Below are 24,113 nucleotides of genomic sequence, written 5' to 3'. Positions count from 1 at the left end.
ACGCGCAGTGCGCCCGCCGCCCGGATGTTCTTTGGGGTCTCGGCTGCCGGGGGTAGCCGAGACCCCAAAGAACATGATCGGGGTCGGTTTGCACCGACCCCTGCTTTGCGATCGCCGGTAATTAACAGTTTACCGGCGACCGCAAAAAAAAAAAAAAAAAAAAAAAAAAAGCGATCAGTTATTTCTCTGCCCTCTGATGTGATCGCACATCAGAGGACAGAGAAATAGGGGGATTCGGGGACCCTATCATACTCACCCGGGGTCCTCTTCTGTCTTCTCCTGCCAGCCGGCTTTTTCATCCTGGCGGGCGCATGCGCAGTGCGCCCGCCATCTGCTGCCATCTGCCGGCCGGCAGGAGAAGACAAGTTGGGGCTAAAATTAGGGTTAGGGTTAGAGTTAGGGTTAGAGTTAGGGTTAGGGTTGGGGCTAAATTTAGGGTTAGGGTTAGGGCTAGGGTTAGGCTACTTTCACACTAGCGTTTTTTGGCTTCCGTCGCAATGCGTCGTTGGAGAAAAAACGCATCCTGCAAAAGTGCTTGCAGGATGCGTTTTTTCTCCATTGGCTTGCATTAGCGACGCATTGCGACGGATTGCCACATGTCGCATCCGTCGTGCGACGGATGCGTCGTGCTTCGGCGGACCGTCGACACAAAAAAAAACTACATGTAACTTTTTTGTGCGACGTGTCCGCCATTTCCGACCGCGCATGCGTGGCCGGAACTCCGCCCCCGCCTCCCCGCACCTCACAATGGGGCAGCGGATGCGTTGAAAAAACAGCATCCGCTGCACCCGTTGTGCGGCGCTTACAACGCTAGCGTCGGTACGTCGGCCCGACACACTGCGATGGGCCGAGTACGACGCTAGTGTGAAAGTAGCCTTAGGCTTCTTTCACACTTGCGTCGGTACGGGGCGGTCGCAATGCGTCGGCCCGATGTACCGACGCACGTTGTGAAAATTGTGCACAACGTGGGCAGCGGATGCAGTTTTTCAACGCATCCGCTGCCCAGTCTATGTCCTGGGGAGGAGGGGGCAGAGTTACGGCCACGCATCCGCGGAAATTGCGGACGCGACGTACAAAAAAAAGGTTACATTGAACTTTTTTTGTGACGACGGGGGCTAAAGTTATGGTTAGGGTTGGGGCTAAAGTTAGGGTTGGGGCTAAAGTTAGGGTTAGAGTTGGGATTAGGGTTAGGGTTTGGATTAGGGTTGGGATTAGTGTTACGTTTGGGATTAGGGTTGGGATTAGGGTTAGGGTTGGGATTAGGGTTAGGGGTGTGTTGGATTTAGGGTTTTGATTAGGGTTATGGTTAGGGTTGAGATTAGGGCTGTTTTGGGGTTAGGGTTGTGATTATCGTTAGGGTTGTGATTAGGATTATGGATCGGGTTGAGATTAGGGTTAGGGCTGTGTTGGGGTTAGGGTTGGAGTTAGAATTGGGGGGTTTCCACTGTTTAGGTACATCAGGGGGTCTCCAAACACGACAGCCAATTTTGCGCTAAAAAAGTCAAATGGTACTCCCTCCCTTCTGAGCTCTGCCGTGCGCCCAAACAGTGGTTTACCCCCACATATGGGGCATCAGCGTACTCGGGATAAATTGGACAACAACTTTTGGGGTCCAATTTCTCCTGTTACCCTTGTGAAAATAAAAACTTGGGGGCTAAAAATCTTTTTTGTTGGAAAAAAATATATTTTTTTATTTTCACTACTCTGCATTATAAATTTCTGTGAAGCACTTGAGCTTTCAAAGTTCTCACCACATATCTAGATAAGTTCCTTAGGGGGTCTAGTTTCCAAAATTTGGTCACTTGTGGGGGTTTCTACTGTTTAGGTACATTAGGGGTCTGCAAACGCAACATAACGCCCGCAGACAATTCTATCAAAGTCTGCATTCCAAAATGGCGCTCCTTCCCTTCCGAGCTCTGCCGTGCGCCCAAACAGTGGTTTACCCCCACATATGGGGTACCAGCATACTCAGGACAAATTGGACAACAACTTTTGGGGTCCAATTTCTCTTGTTACCCTTGTGAAAATAAAAACTTGGGGGCTAAAAATCTTTTTTGTTGGAAAAAAATATATTTTTTTATTTTCACTACTCTGCATTATAAATTTCTGTGAAGCACTTGAGCTTTCAAAGTTCTCACCACATATCTAGATAAGTTCCTTAGGGGGTCTAGTTTCCAAAATTTGGTCACTTGTGGGGGTTTCTACTGTTTAGGTACATTAGGGGTCTGCAAACGCAACATAACACCCGCAGACAATTCTATCAAAGTCTGCATTCCAAAATGGCGCTCCTTCCCTTCCGAGCTCTGCCGTGCGCCCAAACAGTGGTTTACCCCCACATATGGGGTACCAGCATACTCAGGACAAATTGGACAACAACTTTTGGGGTCCAATTTCTCTTGTTACCCTTGTGAAAATAAAAACTTGGGGGCTAAAAAATCTTTATTGTTAAAAAATATATATTTTTTATTTTCACGACTCTGCATTATAAACTTCTGTGATGCACTTGGGCATTCAAAGTTCTCACTACACATCTAGATAAGTTCCATGGGGGGTCTAGTTTCCAAAATGGGGTCACTTTTGGGGGGTTTCTGCTGTTTAGGCACATCAGGGGCTCTCCAAACGCGACATGGCGTCCGATCTCAATTCCAGTCAATTTTGCATTGAAAAGTCAAATGGCGCTCCTTTGCTTCCGAGCTCAGCCATGCGCCCAAACAGTGGTTTACCCCCACATATGGGGTGTCGGCGTACTCAAGACAAATTGTACAACAGCTTCTGGGGTCCATTTTCTCCTGTTACCCTTGGTAAAATAAAAATTTGGAGGCAAAAAGATCATTTTTGTAGAAAAAATGCGATTTTTTTATTTTCACGGCTCTACGTTATAAACTTCTGTGAAGCACCTGGGGGTTTAAAGTGCTCACCACACATCTAGATAAGTTCCTTAAGGGGTCTAGTTTCCAAAATGGTGTCATATGTGGGGGGTCTCTACTGTTTAGGCACATCAGCGGCTCTCCAAACGTGACATGGCGTCCGATCTCAATTCCAGCCAATTCTACATTGAAAAAGTAAAACGACACTCCTTCTCTTCCAAGCTCTGCGGTGCGCCCAAACAGTGGTTTACCCCCATATATGGGGTATCGACGTACTCAGGAGAAATTGCACAACAACTTTTGTGGCCTAATTTCTCCTGTTACCCTTGTGAAAATAAAAATTTGGGGGCAAAAAGATCATTTTTGTAGAAAAAATGAGATTTTTTATTTTCACGGCTCTACGTTATAAACTTCTGTGAAGCACTTGGGGGTTCAAAGTGCTCACCACACATCTAGATAAGTTCCTTAAGGGGTCTAGTTTCCAAAATGGTATCACTTGTGGGGGGTTTCCACTGTTTAGGCACATCAGGGACTCTCCAAACGCGACATGGCATCCGATCTCAATTCCAGCCAATTCTGCATTGAAAAAGTCAAACGGTGCTCCTTCACTTCCAAGCTCTGCGGTGCGCCCAAACAGTGGTTTACCTCCACATATGGGGTATCGACGTACTCAGGAGAAATTGCACAACAACTTTTGTCGTCTAATTTCTCCTGTTACCCTTGTGAAAATAAGAATTTGTGGGCGAAAAAATCATTTTTGTGAAAACAAATGCGATTTTTTATTTTCACGGCTCTACGTTATAAACTTCTGTGAAGCACTTGGGGGTTCAAAGTGCTCACCACACATCTAGATAAGTTCCTTGGGGGGTCTAGTTTCCAAAATGGTGTCACTTGTGGGGGGTTTCCACTGTTTAGGCACATTAGGGGCTCTCCAAACGCGACATGGCGTCCGATCTCAATTCCAGCCAATTCTGCATTGAAACAGTCAAACGGTGCTCCTTCACTTCCAAGCTCTGCGGTGCGCCCAAACAGTGGTTTACCTCCACATATGGGGTATCGGTGTACTCAGGAAAAATTGCACAACAAAATTTGTGGTTAAATTTCTGTTTTTACACTTGTGAAAATTAAAAAAAATGGTTCTGAAGTAAAATGTTTGCAAAAAAAAGTAAAATGTTCATTTTTTTCTTCCACATTGTTTTAGTTCCTGTGAAGTACGTAAAGGGTTAATAAACTTCTTGAATGTGGTTTTGAGCAGCTTGAGGGGTGCAGTTTTTAGAATGGTGTCACACTTGGTTATTTTCTATCATATAGACCCCTCAAAATCACTTCAAAGGTGATGTGGTCCCTAAAAAAAACATGGTGTTGTAAAAATGAGAAATTGCTGGTCAACTTTTAACCCTTATAACTCCCTAACAAAAAAAAAAATTGTTTCCAAAATTGTGCTGATGTAAAGTAGACATGTGAGAAATGTTATTTATTAACTATTTTTTGTGACATATCTCTCTGATTTAAGGGCATAAAAATACAAAGTTTGAAAATTGCAAAATTTTAAAAATTTTCGCCATATTTCCATTTTTTTCATAAATAATCGCAAGTAATATCGAAGAAATGTTACCACTAACTTGAAGTACAACATGTCACGAAAAAACAATCTCAGAATCAGCGGGATCCGATAAAGCGTTCCAGAGTTATAACCTCATAAAGTGACACTGGTCAGAATTGTAAAAATTGGCTCGGTCATTAAGTACCAAATTGGCTCTGTCACTAAGGGGTTAAACCTCCTAAAATGCTAACAAAATAAAAGAACATTTTACAAATGGTGCTGATGTATAGCAGACATGAGGGAAATGTTATTTATTAATGTTTTGCTGTGGTATGACCATCTGGATTAAAGAGATAATCATTCAAAGTTTGAAAGTTGCTATTTTTTTTACATTTTTCTCAAATTTCGGATATTTTTTGTAAATAATCACAAAACACATCAACCTAAATTTACCATCATCATAAAGTATAATGTGTCACGAAAAAACAATCTCAAAATCACTGGAATTTGTTGAAGCATTCTAGAGATATTACCACATAAAGGGACACTGGTCAGATTTAAAAAATTTGGCTCCGTCACTAAGGGGTTAAACGTTTTAATGAAATGCCAACACAAAGCAGAAAATCTTTAACCAAATGAATAAATGAAAATGCATCAATCTCAGAACAAAAACATTGAAACCAGAGACAGTCAAGCAAGGATAGCATGGCTTCACTTTGTGGCAGACCTTTGAAACATATCCAATAGGGTCTGCTGCTTATTACTTGGTCTTAAGACTTCAGATGATTGGGTTTTTGATGAGGAGTGCCTTCCTTTATATCGAGTTTGCTGCTTCTGTTTTTTGGGGGCGGGTTGTTTATTTTCATCAGATGTGTCACCATTTCCAGGGTTCTCAGACGAGGACATTTTCAGAGGAGTAATGTCCAACTTTTCTTGTGCAGTTGTCCTCTTTGGTCGCAGCTTGTATTCATCAGGGGATCCTTTCGATCTGTTCGTCTTGTTGTCTTCTTTATCCAGAAGCTTCTGCAGCTTCAATGCCAGCAGCCGGTCCTGCTCTTCTTGTATTTTTCTTTCAGTGAGAATCTTTTCCAGCTCCATTAATCTTTCTGTATGTAATCCTTCTGCCAAATTGTAGTCCGGGCAAAAGAATATCTGCAGCTTCTCAGCTGAATGGCTGTCTGCGTCTATAGGGGATTCTAGGGCTCGGTTTGCTGCCGTTTTTACGTCTGGAGCACTGGCAACAATGCTGGATTCTGAATAACGCCGCTGCCCACAGTCACCTTGACCAATGGAAGACAACGGCAGGGAAAAGTCTTCAGCAGCCATATTTGATGGGGTCTTATTTCTATCCTTGGCTTCAGCATATGAACTCCCTGAAGCGCTCATTACACGTTGGGGGGCATTAATAGGTGAACAAGCAGATAGACAAGGTATCTGCAGCTCTGTATCAAAAGCTGCAACTTCTTTGTCATTTAAAGAAAAACTAAACTGAGGAGAAAGAGATGGCATTGAGTCTTCATCGGAGTCCAACACACATGCATAACTTTGAGTTCCTAAGCCAGAATTAATACTCTGTAAAAAAAAAAAAAAATCATAAGTAGGGAGCACAACCCAAAAGGCTGATTATCACGACAAACTGAACTAAAATCATGTCATGTGAAGATTCACAGAACACAAACCTCAGGTTTTCGATTATCACTGCATAGATATTTGTTACCGCCGACTTAAAGCAACCTGTCAGCAGGATTTTGCTAAGTAAACTACAGAGAATGTCAGGTTTGCAGTGTTAAACTGATTAAAATGAGCCATGGGGGTGAAGAAATCAGTCTTGTGGTGCTTATGTAATCAGTGTTAGAAGTTTTCAGCTAATGATATGCCCGTGATCTCAGGCCAGACTGTAGCAGAGTCTTACCTTCCTGCTCTAAGCCAGAGAAACCATGGAGAGACCTGCCCAAAGGTTGACCCAAAGCACAGTCTGTCTCTATGATGAGGAACATGCTTGTGCTTCAGGGTGGACATGTGGGCAAGTCTCTCCTTGGTTTCTATGGCTTACAGCAGAATAGAGCAGGAAGATAAGACTCTGCCTACGGTCCCGCCCCAGAGCACGAGCATATCATTAGCTGCACACTTCTAACACATTACACAAGAACCACAAGACGGATTTCTTCACCCCAGGAATCATTTTAATCAGTTCAAAACTGCCAACCTGACAGTGTCTGTAGGTTACTTAGCAAAATCCTGCACAGGTTCACTTTAAACATTGTGAAGCTATATAGCAAGTAATGGTAGTGAATACAGCTGTATTACAACAGGTGGATGAAGTCTAACCTTGCAGGATTTCTGCGTTTCACTATACATTAGCATGGGACTGGAGCAGCAGGAGATGTAAATCCTGTGACCAACAGTGGCCCTAACAATTAAGTAATGGAAATGTTGTATTTCAAAGAAGTCAATAGCTAGTAAAGGCTGATCAAATTACCTTGGGATACTGACATGTTCAGCTAGCCCGCTTAGGCCTAGTTCATGAATAATTGTCTTCAGCATTTTCAACATTATTTAAAAAAAACTTGAAATTTATGGTGCTTTTACATAGTTATTTTGGTGGCCTTCATATATGATTTGAAATGTTAAGATCACACATAATTTATAGATTCCAAAAGCACAACAAACTAAATCACATTAACATGAGAAGAAAATAAATCTACATGAAAATTCAACAACTTGACCTAAAGGAAAATACCGTTTCTTTACACCCTTAACGTTCCATTAGTAAGATTCCCAGTTATACAGAAGGGAGGTGTATGCAATTTAAGATGCAGCCCAATTTTCTGTTCCTTAGTGTTGTAAGATGTAGGCGTCTCAGAGCTGAGAGCACACTGTAGTAAGATATATGCAATTGTATGTATGCTAGACAGAGCAACTTATATACTAGATATAGCAGAGTATGTAAACAGAATTGCTAGACAAAATGTGATGGGAAAAAAGGCATACGTGCCAATATGTGATTTGGACACTAAGTACAGCTTTTGAAAAGTGTCTAGAGGTGTGCGGATGTGTAACCAAATGATGGCATGTAGAAAACCATTTAGTATCCGCAAATTAAAATATGAATAATGCATCTTGATTGGTCTTGGATGAAGGAATAGCAAACAACACTGAGCTACACCAGTAAGGATGGAAGGAAGGCTCACCAACTCTACTAGACCGATTATTCAGAAAACAAGGACCCTATTCGCATTCTCTCTCATTTGTATTAGTTTGAGAGACTTCATTTCATCCAAACCAATGTTGTACACCATTAGTTACAGTTGTGCTCAGAAGTGTACATACACCGGCAGAATTTTTGCTTTCTTGGCCTTTTTTCAGAGAATATAAATAATGCCAGAACTCTCCACTCATGGTTAGTGGTTGGGTGAAGTCATTTATTGTCAAACTACTGTCTTTTCTCTTTTTAAATCATAATTGACAACCCAAAACATCCAAATGACCCTGATCAAAAGTTCACATACCCCATTTCTTAATATCGTGTATTGACCCTCTAACATGAATGAGAGCTTGAAGTCTTTTGTGGTAGTTGTGGATAAGGTTGTTTATTTTCTCAAATGGTAAAGCTGTCCACTCTTCTTGGCAAAAAGCCTCCAGTTCCTGTAAATTCCTGGGCTGTCTAGCATGAACTGCACACTTGAGATCTCCCCAGAGTGGCTCAATGATATTGAGGTCAGGAGACTGAGATGGCCACTCCAGAACCTTCACTTTGTTCTGCTGTAGCCAATCACAGGTCGACTTGGCCTTGTGTTTTGGATCGTTGTCATGTTAGAACGTCCAAGTACATCCCATGCACAGCTTCCGGGCTGATGAATGCAAATTTGCCTCCAGTATTGGCTGATAATGTGCTGCATTCATCTTTCTTTCAACTTTGAAAAATTTTCCTGTGCCTTTTCTAGCGCACAGCCCCAAAACATCAGTGATCCACCTCCATGCTTTACAGTAGGAATGGTGTTAATTTCATCATACGCCTTGTTGACCTCTCTCCAAACGTAACGTTTATGGTTGTGGCCAAAAAGTTAAATTTTGGTCTTATCACTCCAAATTACCAGAAGTTTTGAGGTTTGTCTCTGTGCTGTTTTTCGTATTGTAGGCGAGATACTTTGTGGCATTTGCGCAGTAAAGGCTTTCTTCTGGTGACTCAACCATGTAGCCCATTTTTCTTCAAGTGCCTCCTTATTGTGCATCTTGAAACAGCCACACCGCTAGTTTTCAGAGAGTCCTGTATTTCAGCTGTTATTTGTGGGTTATTCTTTACATCCCGAACAATTTTCCTGGCAGTTGTGGACGACATTTTTGTTGGTCTACCTGACCATGGTTTTGTTTTTACAGAGCCCCTGATTTTCCTTTTGTTAATCACAGTTTGAACGCTGCTGACTGGCATTATCAACTCTTTGCATGCTTTTTGTATCTCTTTCCTGTTTTATACAGTTGAACTACGTTTTCCCGTAGATCCGTTAACAATTCTATTGTTTTCCCTATGACTCACAATCCAGAAAAGTCAATGGCTGGATGAAAGATGCAAGAGTGTCAGCATCCCAGAAACTCGCTCAGCTTTTATGCACATGCACTGATTACCCTAAGCAAACAGGTCACAGGTAACAATGTTACCTTTAGTAGCCATTCAAACCCATTTGTGTCAACTTCTGTGCATGTTATCAGGCCAAAATCACCAGGGTTATGTGGATGTTTTGGATTGTATTATGGTTTAAAAAGAGAAAAAACAGTAGTTTGACAATAACAGGATTTTTGGTTGCCTACCGTAAAATCTGTTTCTCGGAGCCTTCATTGGGGGACACAGGAACCATGGGTGTATGCTGCAGCCACTAGGAGGCTGACACTATGCACAAAAAAAGTTAGCTCCTCCTCTGCAGTGTACTCCGCACCGATTGGCATTCTGAAACGCAGTGAGAAAGCAGTGGGAGAAACGATAAGGTTGAGAACATAACCACAGATATCAAAACTGTAAGCATGAAAAACATTCATAGAACACAGAATAACAAAAAACTGAACAATCATGGGAGGGTGCTGTGTTCCCCAATGTAGGCTCCGAGAAACAGATTTTACGGTAAGCAACCAAAAATCCTGTTTTCTCTCGCCCCATTGGGGGACACAGGAACCATGGGACGTCCCAAAGCAGTCCCTGGGGAGGGAAAAACAGACTTCCATCAGGTCAGAGGACTCACCACTGCCGCCTGCAAGATCCTTCTGTCTAGGCTGGTGTCCGCCGAAGCGTAGGTATGGACCTTGTAAAATCTGGCGAACGTGTGGATGGAAGACCAAGTTGCCGCTTTGCAAAGCTGTAGGGCGGAAGCCCTGTGGTGCACCGCCCAGGAGACGCCGACAGCCCGGGTAGAGTGAGCCTTAACCCCGGCGCGGGGGGGGGGGGGGGGGGGGGAGCTGTTCTGCTCCAGCGAGCAATAGTCGCCTTGGAAGCCGGCAGGCCTCTACGCGTGCCATCAGGAGTGACGAAAAGCGATTCCGTCTTCCGAAAAGAGGTCGTTCTAGCGAGGTAGACCCTCACCGCCCTGACGAGGTCTAGCTTGTTCAAAGAACGCTCCAGGGGATGAGTCGGAGCCAGACAAAAGGAAGGTAGAACTATGTCCTCGTTGAGGTGGAAGTTGGAAACCACCTTCGGAAGAAAGGAAGATGGAGGCCACAGGACCACCTTGTCCTGGTGGATAACCAGGAAAGGAGGTCGACAAGACAGGGCTGCCAACTCTGAAACACGTTGGATAGAGGTGATGGCCACAAGAAAGTCCACCTTCCAAGAAAGAAATGACAGGGAAACCTCTCAGAGGCTCAAAGGGGGAACCCCTCCGGACCTCGAGAACAAGATTGAGATCCCTAGAATCCACAGGAGCCCTATACGGAGGAGCAGCATGTGCTACTCCCTGAAGGAAGGTCTTGACCTGTGGTTGGGATGATAACGTCTTCTGGAAGAGGATGGAAAGCACTGAAACTTGACCCTTTAGGGAAGTAAGGGCAAGACATGCATCCAGTCCTGCCTGGGGGAAGGCCAAAATAGAAGGAAGGGAAAAAGACATGGGTGAAACGTGGTTGGACTCGCACCAACGGAAACAAGCCTTCCAGGTTCGATAGTAGATCCTGGAAGACGAAGGCTTCCTAGCCTGGATCATAGTGTGAATAACCCAATCTGAAAGCCCGGACACTCTTACAACTGCGATCTAAATAGCCACGAGAATTCGGATGGCAGATCGGACCCTGAGACAGCAGGTCGGGTCTGTCTGGAAGCCGCCAGGGAGCGTCCGCGAGTAGGTTGACGATCTCCACAAACGAAGATCTCCTGGGCCAATCCGGGGCGATTGGCCCAGGAGATCGAAGACGAGATCAGGAGACGAACCGAGAGACCTTCCTGTAGATTCGGGACGCCGTGAGGTCCACATCCGGAGTCCCCCATCGAAGACAAATCTGACGGAAGACCTCCTGATACAAGGACCATTCCCCTGCCGCGAGGCCCTCGCGGCTGAGGAAATTGGAGGCCCAATTGTCCACGCCGGGGATATGCACCGCGGATATCACCCGAACCGTTGCCTCTGCCCAAAAGGAGGATCTTGGATACCTCGGCCAAGGCCAGAGAACTCAGAGTCCCCCCTTGGTGGTTGACATATGCCACGGTTGTGACATTGTCTGTCTGGATTCGAATTGGCAGGCCCCTGAGAATCCTTTCCCAGTGAAGAAGGGACAGAAAGATGGCCCGCATCTAAAGGACATTGATCGGCAGGGATGACTCCTGCGCCGACCAACGACCCTGAACCGTCAGGTGACGAAACAACGCACCCCAGCCGAGAAGGCTGGCATTCGTCGTCACCACCTGCCAGTGAACTGGAAGGAAGGACCTGCCCTGAGAGAGGTGACGTCATCCACCAGTTGAGGGACTGTTTGACCCGGGGCGAAAGCCGAATCGGGTGATCCAGGGAAAGGACAGACCTGTCCCACTGTGAGAGAATAGTCTGCTGAAGAGGTCATGAGTGAAATTGGACGAAGGGAATCGCTTCCAACGTTGCAACCATCCTCCCCAGAACCTTCATGGCCGATCGGAAGGAGGGAAGCCGGGGACCTTGGAGCAAGTGAACTTCCCGACGAAGAATGGTTCTCTTCTCTTCGGGAAGGAAGACTCTGGACTGACTGGTGTCGAAGAGCATGCCCAGAAATACGAGGCGCTGAGAGGGAACAAGGCAGGACTTCTTCCGGTTGACAAGCCACCCGAAATGGGATAGTGTCGAGGACGATGGACAGACTTTCGTGAGCCTGAGAAAAGGACAGGGCCTTGATGAGTATGTCGCTGAGGTACGGAAAGAGCACCAGGCCTCTGATCCTCAAGATGGCTATCAGTGCTGCCATGATCTTTGTGAAAACCCTGGGAGCGGTTGTGAGACCGAACAGCAGGGCAACTAGAAAAGCTTCTGATGTACTGCAAAACTAAGAAATCTGTGAGGTCTCGGAAATATAGGGACATTGAGGTAGGAGTCCTGGATATCTATGAGGCACAGAAATTCCTGAGCCTCAATGGAAGCGATTACCGATCGAAGGGATTCCATCCTGAAGTGTCCCAGACGAACCCTCTTGTTCAGCAATTTGAGATCCAGAATGGGCCGAACCTTGCCGCACCTTTTCGGTACCACAAACACGTTTGAATAGAAACCTGTGAACCGTTCTCTCTCTGGAACGACTACCCCGGATTTGAGGAGGGAAGCGATAGCTGCAAAGAAACCCGGAACTAGAGCGGGGTCTCTTGGAGGGCGGGATTCGAAGAAACGATCCCGGGGCCGTGAAATCAACTCTATTTTGTATCCTGAGGATACAACATCCCTGACCCATGCGTCCTCCACTGAGGTAATCCAGACGTCCCTGAAGAAGAGGAGACGGCAGCCCAGCTTGGGAGGAGCGCTGGGGTCTTGCCGTGAGTCATGCCGAGGTGGATCTTCCAGTCCTAGATCTGGAAGATCTACCTTGGGAGTAGCGGGTTCGCCAGGAAGGAGTGGGTCTAAAGAATACCGTTTTCTTCTCTTGACGTGCCTGTGGCCTCTGCTGCCGCTGGGAAAAGGAGTATGACGCCGCGAAACGACGAAAATGCCGAAAGGACCGAAACTGCCGCCTAAGAGGCCGGCGAGGTTTGGACTGGGGAAGAAGGGAGCTTGTGCCCCCGGTAGTGTCCTTAATAATTTGGTCCAGCTTGGAACCGAAGAGACGAGATCCCTGAAAAGGCAGACTGGTAAGGGACTTTTCTGATGACAAATCCACCTGCCAGGCCTTGTGCCAAACGGTACGACGGATGGCAACATTACTAGACGCCTGAGTGGCACAAGACGCGGCGTCCAGGGAAGCAGAGACCAAATATTCCCCAGCGTGAGAAATTTGGGTGGCAAGTTCCACCAGCTGTTCTGGTGGAGCTCCGGCTAGAATGCCCCGACGGAGTTGTTTGGCCCATTTGGATATAGACTTCAAAACCCAAGTGGAAGCAAAAGCCGGGCATAGCGTAGACGCAGCCGCTTCGAAGGCCGACTTCGCAAAGGATTCTACGATTCTATCGTTGGAATCTTTCAGAGAAATGCTCCGCCAGACAGCGGGAGGATTGTGTTGGTGGAAAGACTAGAAACTGGCGTATCCACAGAGGGAGAAGTACAGTTGGCGATGAGATCCGGAGAAAAAGAATATAAGACGCCAAGGCGCTTTCCTCTTTGAAAGCGTCTGGTCGGATTCTCTCTTTCTCTGGTCGGAAGCTGATCGAACCGTCTAAACGAAACCGCCTGATCTGCAGGTTCCGTAGAGGTGGGGTGTACACTGCAGAGGAGGAGCTAACTTTTTTGTGCATAGTGTCAGCCTCCTAGTGGAAGCAGCATACACCCATGGTTCCTGTGTCCCCCAATGAGGCGATAGAGAAAAATGGCTTCACCCAACCACTAACCATGAGTGGAGTGAAAGTTTTGGTGTTATCATTCATATTCTCTGAAAAAAGGCCAAGAACGCAAAAATTCTGCCGGGGAATGTACATTTTTGAGCACAACTGTATGTACAATTTCACTCGCCTACAGTTAAGTCCATATATATTTGGACAGACAACATATTTCTAATTTTGGTTATAGACATTACCACAATGAATTTAAAACAAAACAATTCAGATGCAGTTGAAGTTCAGACTTTCAGCTTTCATTTGAGGGTATCCACATTAAAATTGGATGAAGGGTTTAGGAGTTTCAGCTCCTTAACATGTGCCACCCTATTTTTAAAAGGGACCAAAAGTAATTGGACAGATTCAATAATTTTAAATAAAATGTTCATTTTTTAGTACTTGGTTGAAACTTCTTTGTTGGCAATGACTGCCTGAAGTCTTGAACTCATGGACATCACCAGACGCTGTGTTTCCTCCTTTTTGATGCTCTGCCTGGCCTTCACTGTGGTGGTTTTCAGTTGCTGTTTGTTTGTGGGCCTTTCTGTCTGAAGTTTAGTCTTTAACAAGTGAAATGCATGCTCAATTGGGTTGAGATCAGGTGACTGACTTGGCCATTCAAGAATATTCCACTTCTTTGCTTTAATAAACTCCTGGGTTGCTTTGGCTTTATGTTTTGGGTCAATGTCCATCTGTAGTATGAAACGACGACCAATCAGTTTGGCTGCATTTGGCTGGATCTGAGCACACAGTATGGCTCTGAATACCTCAGAATTCATTCGGCTGCTTCAATCCTGTGTCACATCATCCATAAATACTAGTGACCCAGTGCCACTGGCAGCCATGCATGCCCAAGCCATCACACTGCCTCCGCCGTGTTTTACAGATGATGTGGTATGCTTTGGATCATGAGCTGTACCAAGCCTTAGCCATACTTTTCTCTTTCCATCATTCTGGTAGAGGTTGATCTTGGTTTCATCTGTCCAAAGAATGTTCTTCCAGAACTGTGCTGGCTTTTTTAGATGTTTTTTTAAAGCAAAGTCCAGTCTTCTTATTCTTGATGCTTATGAGTGGCTTGCACCGTGCAGTGAACCCTCTGTATTTACTTTCACGCAGTCTTCCCTTTATGGTAGATTTGGATATTGATACGCCGACCTCCTGGAGAGTGTTGTTCACTTGGTTGGCTGTTGTGAAGGGGTTTCTCTTCACCTTGGAGATTATTCTGCGATCTTCCACCACTGTTGTCTTCCGTGGGCGCCCAGGTGTTTTTGCATTGATGAGTTCACCAGTGCTTTCTTTCTTTCTCAGGATGTACCAAACTGTAGATTTTGCCACTCCTAATATTGTAGCAATTTCTCGGATGGGTTTTTTCTGTTTTCGCAGCTTAAGGATGGCTTGTTTCACCTGCATGGAGAGCTCCTTTGACCGCACTTCACAGCAAAACCTTCCAAATGCAAGCACCACACCTCAAATCAACTCCAGGCCTTTTATCTGCTTAATTGAGAATGACATAACGAAGGGATTGCCCACACCTGTCCATGAAATAGCCTTGGAGTCAATTGTCCAATTACTTTTGGTCCCTTCAAAAACAGGGTGGCACATGTTAAGGAGCTGAAACTCCTAAACCCTTCAACCAATTTTAATGTGGATACCCTCAAATGAAAGCTGAAAGTCTGAACTTCAACTGCATCTGAATTGTTTTGTTTAAAATTCATTGTGGTAATGTCTATAACCAAAATTATAAAAATGTTGTCTCTGTCCAAATATATATGGACTTAACTGTATGTTTTAGGATTGAAGGACTGACCCCTAATCTGCACAATGTCCACTGGGAGTTCTGTCAGGATTGATGCACAACAATCTCCTTGTTTCTTCTTGACTAAAGGAGTACCATTGATCAAAAGAAGTGGGTAAGTGACTGACTCCAGGTTGTGTGCTGCTTGAGGGGAAGCACAGCATCAGTTTCGCCCTTTACCAGTCACAGTGCTATACACTTGCTAGTAACACCATGAACATTATTAAACGCACACCGCCATGTCTTGTAAAAAGTGACGGGGACACTGCAGCGTGACGCCTCCAAACAGCAGATCGCTGGGATGCTGAGTATTGTCAATTCATTGTAAAAAACTAAAATAACTCCTGTGAACAATAAATATGGTTATGGGTCCATTATGTGTCGAAACGCTACTGTTAGAGAAGGCTTCTACGTAGCTTACATGTTGCTACAGGTGTGAATGCATTTTGCTCATCAGTATTGGGAATATAAGGAACAGAAGTATACGGCTGACAGTTGTTTACCAAGATCATTTCGACATTGTGCTAATGGTCTGGTGTAAATATTGTTCATCACCAGTTGCACCCCAGTCAGGATTACAGTCCTGGTGACTTCTCCCATTATGTAAGGCTCCAACAAGGACTTACGACACACACGTTCCGATATATAATTTCAAACAGACTTTCTGATGGCTTTATTTGGGCTGCTGGATGCTTTTCCTCATTATTTGATTCCTCTGATATCAAATAGAACCAGCCTGACAATTTGACAATCCAGCATTTTTTAGTCCCTTTATTGTCATAAATCCCCCCAGCAGCATCCATTCTATTAGGGTACGTGCCCAAAACGCTGTGTACTACGATACAAGCCCAGTGGATGGGACTGATAGAAATCCCATGCCACGGTGCTTCTATTTGACGCTGCGTAAACTCACCCGTGGTGCAGGTTTACGAGCCCCAACATGTCCATGTCCACAACAGATATGTATTGGATGGGGTAAATCTGCATTGTTCAATGAACACCGGTGGATCTGACTGCATGACTGAACGCAGCGTTTTGGACACAACAAAAATACCTGAGTCCAGAGCGGTTATTTCCTAATCTTGGGCACATACCCTTACATATTGTCTATCCTGGATTGTATCCCATCAGTGATAAAGCATTTACCTTTAATTGTTCATTCCTGATTTGAGCAGAACTTGTAATGTGGATGCTTCTATTTGCTTTTGGGGACAGAAACCTGTACAAAATAGAGGCGTTGTAAGCAGAGTTAGACAGGTCACTGTAAAATGCAAGCAAAGTAGATGCACTGCCCTAAATAAAGCAACACTTTCTGGATATTCATAGGCCTAATGTGATTCCTTTATAGGAAATCTCTTCCTTTCATTTTTAACAGTTTTGTTCCAAAAATCAATACAGCAGAAAATCCTGTCTCATTCATGACTTAATTTTGGTCAAAACAAAAATGGCTGCAAACAGACATACTAATTTGGCATGTGAATGGTGTAAAAGCAGACACCCCTCTGTGATACATTGGATCAGAGAAACTAATCCCAGCTGTATTAACCCCTTAGATGCCATGATCATTAGCCACCACCGCATCTAAGCGGTGCTGATGGGATGCTATGGCAGCCAGTGTCCCAGCAAAGGCCACTGTGTCTCCCAACCGAATTTAACAAATAAACCCCGCTGAAGGATCCGAGTTTAAGGCTGTGTTCACAAGGCGTATTTTTTATTTTGATGTGCTTTTTTTCAAACATGTAAAATCACAACATTGTTAGGACATTTTTGGAGGATTACGGCAAAAATGCAATTGGACAGAATCATGTGCGCACGGAGCAATGGGTTCAGTAAAGTCCAGAACCATTCACTACTTATATAACGTAAAATATTATTTATCCTGCAAAGTAAAATCCCCCAATCATGTCTGAATGGTTTTCTGCCCTATGAACTGCACTTAAACATGAATAAAAGCAAAATAGTGATGTGTGTACCACAATATGAAGAACTACACACCCTCCAAAAAAAACAAAAGCAGATAAAGATTTAAGAAAGTGGATACGTAAAAATAAAATAAAATTAAACTGCAGCATCCTAAAGGTCAAATAGTCTGAGTCCTTAATTGGTTAATGAGGACCTGTCCTGACTTGTTAGTTTTAGTAACTACCGGTATTCTTCATAACATGCTAATACTGGAGTACTTTTTGCCTCGATTCAGGTTGCACCTTCTTCAGTTATTCTTATTAGAAATGTGTGAATACATTGACAACCATGTTGGGGGGTGTCCATACAGTCTGCCATTGTTCAATCAGTGCCGACAGCCAGATAGTATAAGGTCCAACCTCTGACTAAGTAAATGGTAAAGCCCTGCCGTCAACGTATTCAGAATTATTCAGGAACAACAGATGTGGTATTACACATAGTTATAAGATGAGAAGATTGATTTGAATTGATATTTCTTGGAGAATACAAGAAATTTAAAAAAACATGTCAGGAGAAGGGACAGTATCCAGCAGCCATCGGGAGCAGAAACGTCTGTGAAAGCTCCAACTGCAACTATATAGAAAAAAAACAATGACATCTGCTACCTATAGGGCTAATCTGGGTCTGGGGGGCCCAAAAGGCAACTACAGTCATCTGGTGTGAGATTCTAGAGATTCAGAAGTTGGGCTGTGGTCCGCGAGTGTCTAGATGGGAACCGCGGCCTCACCTGGAGTCCACCTCATCCTCATTTCTCCTTTGGTGGGCAAGACCCGATACCAGCAAGCATCACTCCCCATATCTGCTCCTTCACTGGCCAGTGCAGTCTCCCATTAATCAGATGGCAGTGTGGGAAATTGGGATCCTTTTCAATCCTTTTTCTCTTCTCGGTCCCCATTTTATGCTCTAAATCATAACCTTTTAGCAGGCCCCTGGGCAGATTCTCAGGGACCGCATTCTTGGGCAGGGAGGTGTATTTTGATTACAACCAACTCATTAATTTCTTCTTGCTCTGTTAGCGCACACACACACACGCAGTGCAGTGTTCACTACTGAACACTGAAGGGCATGCAATTAAAGATTACGTCCTGAAACCAGTGCCAGAGCCAGGATGAACTTTGTGGACGGAGTTTGTACGGCCCCCGAAGGATGGTATAACTATCCAAATGGCCCTAAGCAGAAAAAAAGATTCCTCACCCCTGGTCTAAATCTATCACCTAACACCTTTACACACAAACCGCCCACCCTCTCCACATTACAAGTGCCTGAGGTACTGAATGCCATAGAACAGTTGCTTGTTTCTTGGCATTAAGCCCTCTCTGTTCAGCCATATATATATAACCTCCACTCGCATTCAGGGTGGATAAAAATCAATGTTTTTTTAAAAAAAATCAAAAAAATCGGATTTTTTTGATTTAAATCGGATTTTTTTCAATAAACTGCTTTTTGAGGAAAATATTTTACCATCCAAAGGTTCTTCCATCATGAGATAAAGCTGAGATGTTTAACTCAGTAGAATAAAGGCTGTATATGTGTAACATTCACAATGCCATGCTCTTCCAGAGGTTTCTGTAGGATTAGTGGGCAGTTTCTCTCCTATATTATCACAGACGCTCGCTTTACTTACGCAGTTCTCAAAACTGAATTTGACTCCGCAGAGGTCCCAGCCTCTTCTTCATGGCAAAAATGTTACAACATGAACAGAGTTGAGAAAAAGACCTTAATCCTATTGTTCTACAAACCTATGAATACAGAATCAACCCCTTCAGTGCCAAGTCCAAGAAGTTAGACAATATGTTTCTGATTGTTTGGAGTGGAATAGATCTGCACAACACAAGAAGAATGTGAATCTAAGTGTTTTGAGGAGGAAGGGCAAGCAGACAAAAAAATGAAAGTGAAACTTTGAGCACAATACTGCAGCATAGCCACAGACAGACAAGTCTGGATCTGTTTGTGTGTACGATCTGAGGTTTATTACATTCTTTCCTTATAATGGCAGCAGGCCGTAAAAGAGACCCAGTTTGGGAATATTTTAATGAAGCTCCTTCGCCTATCGGTAAGGCAGGCATGCGTGCAAAATGCAAACGATGCAACAAAGAGATGCAAGGCCTGGTGGCGTGAATGAGGCAACATCATGAGAAGTGCGGTGATGAAGATGACCAAAGAAACACTTCACTATCAACATCTTCATTTCCCTTCTGGTTGCAGTTTTCATAATGTGATTTCAAACGGCAAACAAGTCCTTGGATATCCTTTTGACAGTATTTGCACTTTGCTCTTGCACCTTTCTTTCCAAGATCTGCTGCTGGCATCTCAACAAAATGAACCCAAATAGGGTCTCTCTTACGACCTGCCATGGCTCACACAGATCACTTATGAAGTTTGATTGTTACTACAGCCAAGTACTGCTGACTATCCAACAAGTTTGGGCATGTCAACTGAATGGAAAAAGAAACTAAACCAAAAGTGAAACCAAGCTAGAAGTGTGGAATTAAAGGGGCAGTATGAACAAAATGTGGAGGCTATTAATAGTTTATACAATTAAGACATGCTGCTTTTAAACACCTACCTATTGCCATATAGTAAAACAAAAAAGATTTTTACTTACTTTGGGGTCCCCCCCTCACCCTGGCGTTAGATCGTTGCCCCTAGTTTCGTCCGTGTAACTATGGGCGCACATGCGCACTGCTCTCACTTCTCATTTTAATCGTGATTTATATTAAAAAAAACCTTTTGATTTAAATCAGTGATTTAAATCATGATTAAAATCATGATTTAAATCGATCCGATTTAAATAGAAAAAATCTTTTGATTTAAATCGTGATTTAAATCATGATTTAAATCGGCGTGATTTAAATCAATCCACCCTGCTCGCATTTCATTAACCCCTTAAGCCCCGAGGGTGGTTTGCACGTTAATGACCGGGCCAATTTTTACAATTCTGACCACTGTCCCTTTATGAGGTTATAACTCTGGAACGCTTCAACGGATCTTGGCGATTCTGACATTGTTTTCTCGTGAGATATTGTACTTCATGTTAGTGGTAAAATTTATTCGATATAACTTGTGTTTATTTGTGAAAAAAACGGAAATTTGGCAAAAATTTTGAAAATTTCACAATTTTCCAAATTTGAATTTTTATGCCCTTAAATCACACGTCACGCAAAAAACTTAATAAGTAACATTTCCCACATGTCTAATTTACATCAGCACAATTTTGGAACCAAATTTTTTTTTTGTTAAGGAGTTATAAGGGTTAAAAGTTGACCAGCAATTTCTCATTTTTACAACACCATTTTTTTTTAGGGACCACATCTCATTTGAAGTCATTTTGAGGGGTCTATATGATAGAAAATACCCAAGTGTGACACCATTCTAAAAACTGCACCCCTCAAGGTGCTCAAAACCACATTCAAGAAGTTTATTAACCCTTCAGGTGTTTTACAGGAATTTTTGGAATGTTTAAATAAAAATTTAACTTTTTTTCACACAAAATTTATTTCAGCTTCAATTTGTTTTATTTTACCAAGGGTAACAGGAGAAAATGGACCCCAAAAGATGTTGTACAATTTGTCCTGAGTACAACGATACCCCATATGTGGGGGGTATGTGGGGGTAAACCACTGTTTGGGCGCATAGCAGAGCTCAGAAGGGAAGGAGCGCCATTTGACTTTTCAATGCAAAATTGACTGGAATTGAGATGGGACACCATGTCGCGTTTGGAGAGCCCCTGATGTGCCTAAACATTAAAACCCCCCACAAATGACACCATATTGGAAACTAGACCTTCCAAGGAACTTATCTAGATGTGTTTTGAGAGCTTTGAACCCCCAAGTGTTTCACTACAGTTTATAACGCAGAGCCGTGAAAATAAAAATTCTTTTTTTTTTTTTTTTCAGAAAAATGATTTTTTAGCCCCCAGTTTTTTATTTCTACAAGGGTAACAGGATAAATTGGACCCCAAAAGTAGTTGTCCAATTTGTCCTGAGTACGCTGATACCCCATATGTGGGGGGGAACCACTGTTTGGGCGCATGGCAGAGCTCGGAAGGGAAGGAGCGCCAATTGGAATGCAGACTTAAGATGGATTGGTCTGCAGGCGTCACATTGATGTACCCAAACAGTACAACCCACCCACAAGTGACCCAATATTGGAAACTACACCTCCCGAGGAACTTATCTAGATGTGTTTTGAGAGCTTTGAACCCCCAAGTGTTTCACTACAGTTTATAACGCAGAGCCGTGAAAATAAAAAATCCTTTTCTTCCCACAAAAATGATTTTTAGCCCCCCAAACGGACCGTGAGGCAGTTGTGCTGTGTATACACAGGTGTTCCATTGTTCGGCGCCACCACTTGGATTAGTGAATATAGGGATGAAGACTTTAATGTGAGTGTACTGTCTTATGTCAAAGTCATGGATAAATATACCGTATCTTTTGTACCCTGTGTTTTATGTATGTCTCCGACAGCCGAAGTTAATTTGCGCCTGTTCTGGGGCTAACGTACCCCTGCACGACCAGGATATTGGGTTAGGTTGTGTATATGCACATTTTTCCTGGTGATAAATGATATATGCATGCAGTATCCCTAACTTAAATGCGCAGTGTGATTGTGCGACGCCGCTCTTCGTGGCTGTACCCACACTACCACTCTTACAGCTATTCACACTGTTGCCTGGAGCCGGGGTTTTGTTTACATGGAGATGGGTGATTCACCATCTTGTAATGCGCATGCGCCGGCTACGTTCACCGTGCAGTGACAAGGAACGCTTAGCATCTGCGCAGTAGATCTTGGGGGACGCCGGGAATGAAGCGCTACTGCCTATACTGCTGCTCACACCTGGTAGGTGTAAAAAGAAATCATTTAGCTATTTACGTTAAGAAATGTACCGCACTTGTTATACTGACCTTGAGGAAGACACTACAGGCGTCGATACGCGTGGGTCACAACTACGTTACAGCCTGCCAGATATCCACTGAACCAACGCTGCTAGGAGCCCTATTACCGCCTATGTGTTAGGTAGGGTGAGTTAATATGGGACCTGAATATTAGGGTCTAGGCAGCCACATGGTGCTCATTATGCCCCTAAGTGTACTTCACGTTTTTCTATCCTTAGATTTCATGTTGTGGGACATAGAACAGTAAGGGTGTATTATTTCATTTGTGTTATTACATCGCACCATTTAACGCCCATGTGTTGCATATTTTGGTTCTGTGTTCTATGTATATATCGGCTGTACAATGGCTATTTGCTGTGTTATAATATTTACTGATGATCTATATGGACCCGTTACCCCAGGTCATACTTTTAGGGGTTTTTTTTTACATGTTTTTATGTCTTTGTGTGGTGTTTCTTGAATAAAGCTGTATTTTGTATGAATTCTCATTTGTTGTGGTGATCCCAATTTGTTTGCATACACTTGCTTCTTTTGATTCTACTATACTTGGTATGCAAGTGGTGATCCCCTAGTATTTATTCTATATGCATGTGGTGCCCACTCACTAAGTGCTTTGTTATACTGCGTGGGCTGCGTTACATACTGCGTGGGCTGCGTTACATACTGCGTGGGCTGCGTTACATACTGCGTGGGCTGCGTTACATACTACGTGGCTGTGCTATATAAAGCGTGGGCTGTGCTATATACTACGTAGGCTGTGCTATATACTACGTGGCTGTGCTATATACTACGTGGGCTGTGCTATATACTACGTGGGCTGTGCTATATACTACGTGGGCTGTGCTATATACTACGTGGGCTGTGCTATATACTACGTGGGCTGTGCTATATACTACGTGGGCTGTGCTATATACTACGTGGGCTGTGCTATATACTACGTGGGCTGTGCTATATACTACGTGGGCTGTGCTATATACTACGTGGCTGTGCTATATACTACATACGTGGCTGTGCTATATACTACATACGTGGCTGTGCTATATACTACGTGGCTGTGCTATATATTACATGGCTGTACTATATCCTGCACCCCGAACCCCCCACATCCAGCGCCCCGAACCCCCGACATCCTGTGACCAATCAGTGACAGACGCAGACCAGCCACGAATTGATGCGGGATTTAAACCACGCTTCGCTTATTGGTCCCGGCCGGTCGCGACCAATCAGTGATATTGCCGCAGGATTTAAACACCGCTTCAGTGATTGGTAGCTCACGGCCGGCCGCGACCAATCAGTGATATTGGCGCAGTATTTAAACATCGCTTCGGTCATTGGTCGTGCACGGCCGGCCGCGAACAATCAGCGTCAGGCGCAGTCCGGCCGCGAATTGGTGCCAGATTTGAACCACGCTTCGCTGATAGGCCAGCCGGCGCGACCAATCAGCGATATTGGAGTGGAATTTAACCCCCACTCACAGCGCGACGTACGTACATACATACATTTTCTAGAATACTTGAATTAGAATTGGGCCACCATCTAGTGGTCCATTATATCAGCATATCAAGGGTGGAGACCACATCTATATAGGAAAAGTTCTGGAGTGATCGTATCTGTACAGAGTGCTCTATTGCCATCGTATGGTGTATGTGAAAGCTGCAACATCTGTTACATACAAAGCAGAACATTCGGTGTCTTAAAATATGCAAAGTAATTCTCTCCCATTAGTGCATTAGATATAAGCGACATTTAGGCTATGTGCACACGTTCAGGATTTCTTGCAGAAAATTCCTGAGAAAATCCTGAGATTTTCTGCAAGAAATCCGCAAGAAATCTGCATGCGTTTTTTTGTGTGTTTTTACCGCGGTTTTTTTGCGGATTTTTCCGGACATTTCCCAATGCATTATATAGTGGGAAATCCGCAAATAATCTGCAAAATTAATGAACATGCTGCGTTTTTTACACGGAAAAAAACGCATCATGTGTACAAAAATTGTGGAATTCATTAAAAATGATGGGATGCATAATGCATGCAGATTTTTTGCGGTTTTATAGCGTTTTTATCGGGGAAAAACGCGAAAAAAACGCGAAAAATCTG

The 24,113-nt window shown here is 43.8% G+C and overlaps 1 protein-coding gene across 3 annotated transcripts in view; it reads right to left on the bottom strand.

Annotated features, from left to right (window-relative positions):
* RNF168 (ring finger protein 168) overlaps positions 1-24,113 on the bottom strand; it is a 74,523-nt gene that overhangs the window by 1,514 nt on the left and 48,896 nt on the right. For 2 of the 3 annotated variants that reach the window (XM_077291216.1, XM_077291215.1), the window contains 2 exons: positions 16,308-16,380; positions 4,990-5,982 (listed from right to left, as the gene is read on the bottom strand). In XM_077291216.1, coding sequence (XP_077147331.1) covers positions 5,122-5,982; positions 16,308-16,380 — 934 coding nt within the window. In that variant the 3' untranslated portion in view covers positions 4,990-5,121. Of the gene's footprint in view, positions 1-4,989; positions 5,983-16,307; positions 16,381-24,113 lie in introns of those variants that run through there. The other variant, XR_013221967.1, reaches the window with a different exon arrangement.

Source organism: Ranitomeya variabilis, chromosome 2, assembly GCF_051348905.1.
Source record: "Ranitomeya variabilis isolate aRanVar5 chromosome 2, aRanVar5.hap1, whole genome shotgun sequence".
NCBI classification, from domain to species: Eukaryota; Metazoa; Chordata; class Amphibia; order Anura; family Dendrobatidae; genus Ranitomeya; species Ranitomeya variabilis.
This window is presented reverse-complemented; position numbering and strand designations above follow the sequence as displayed.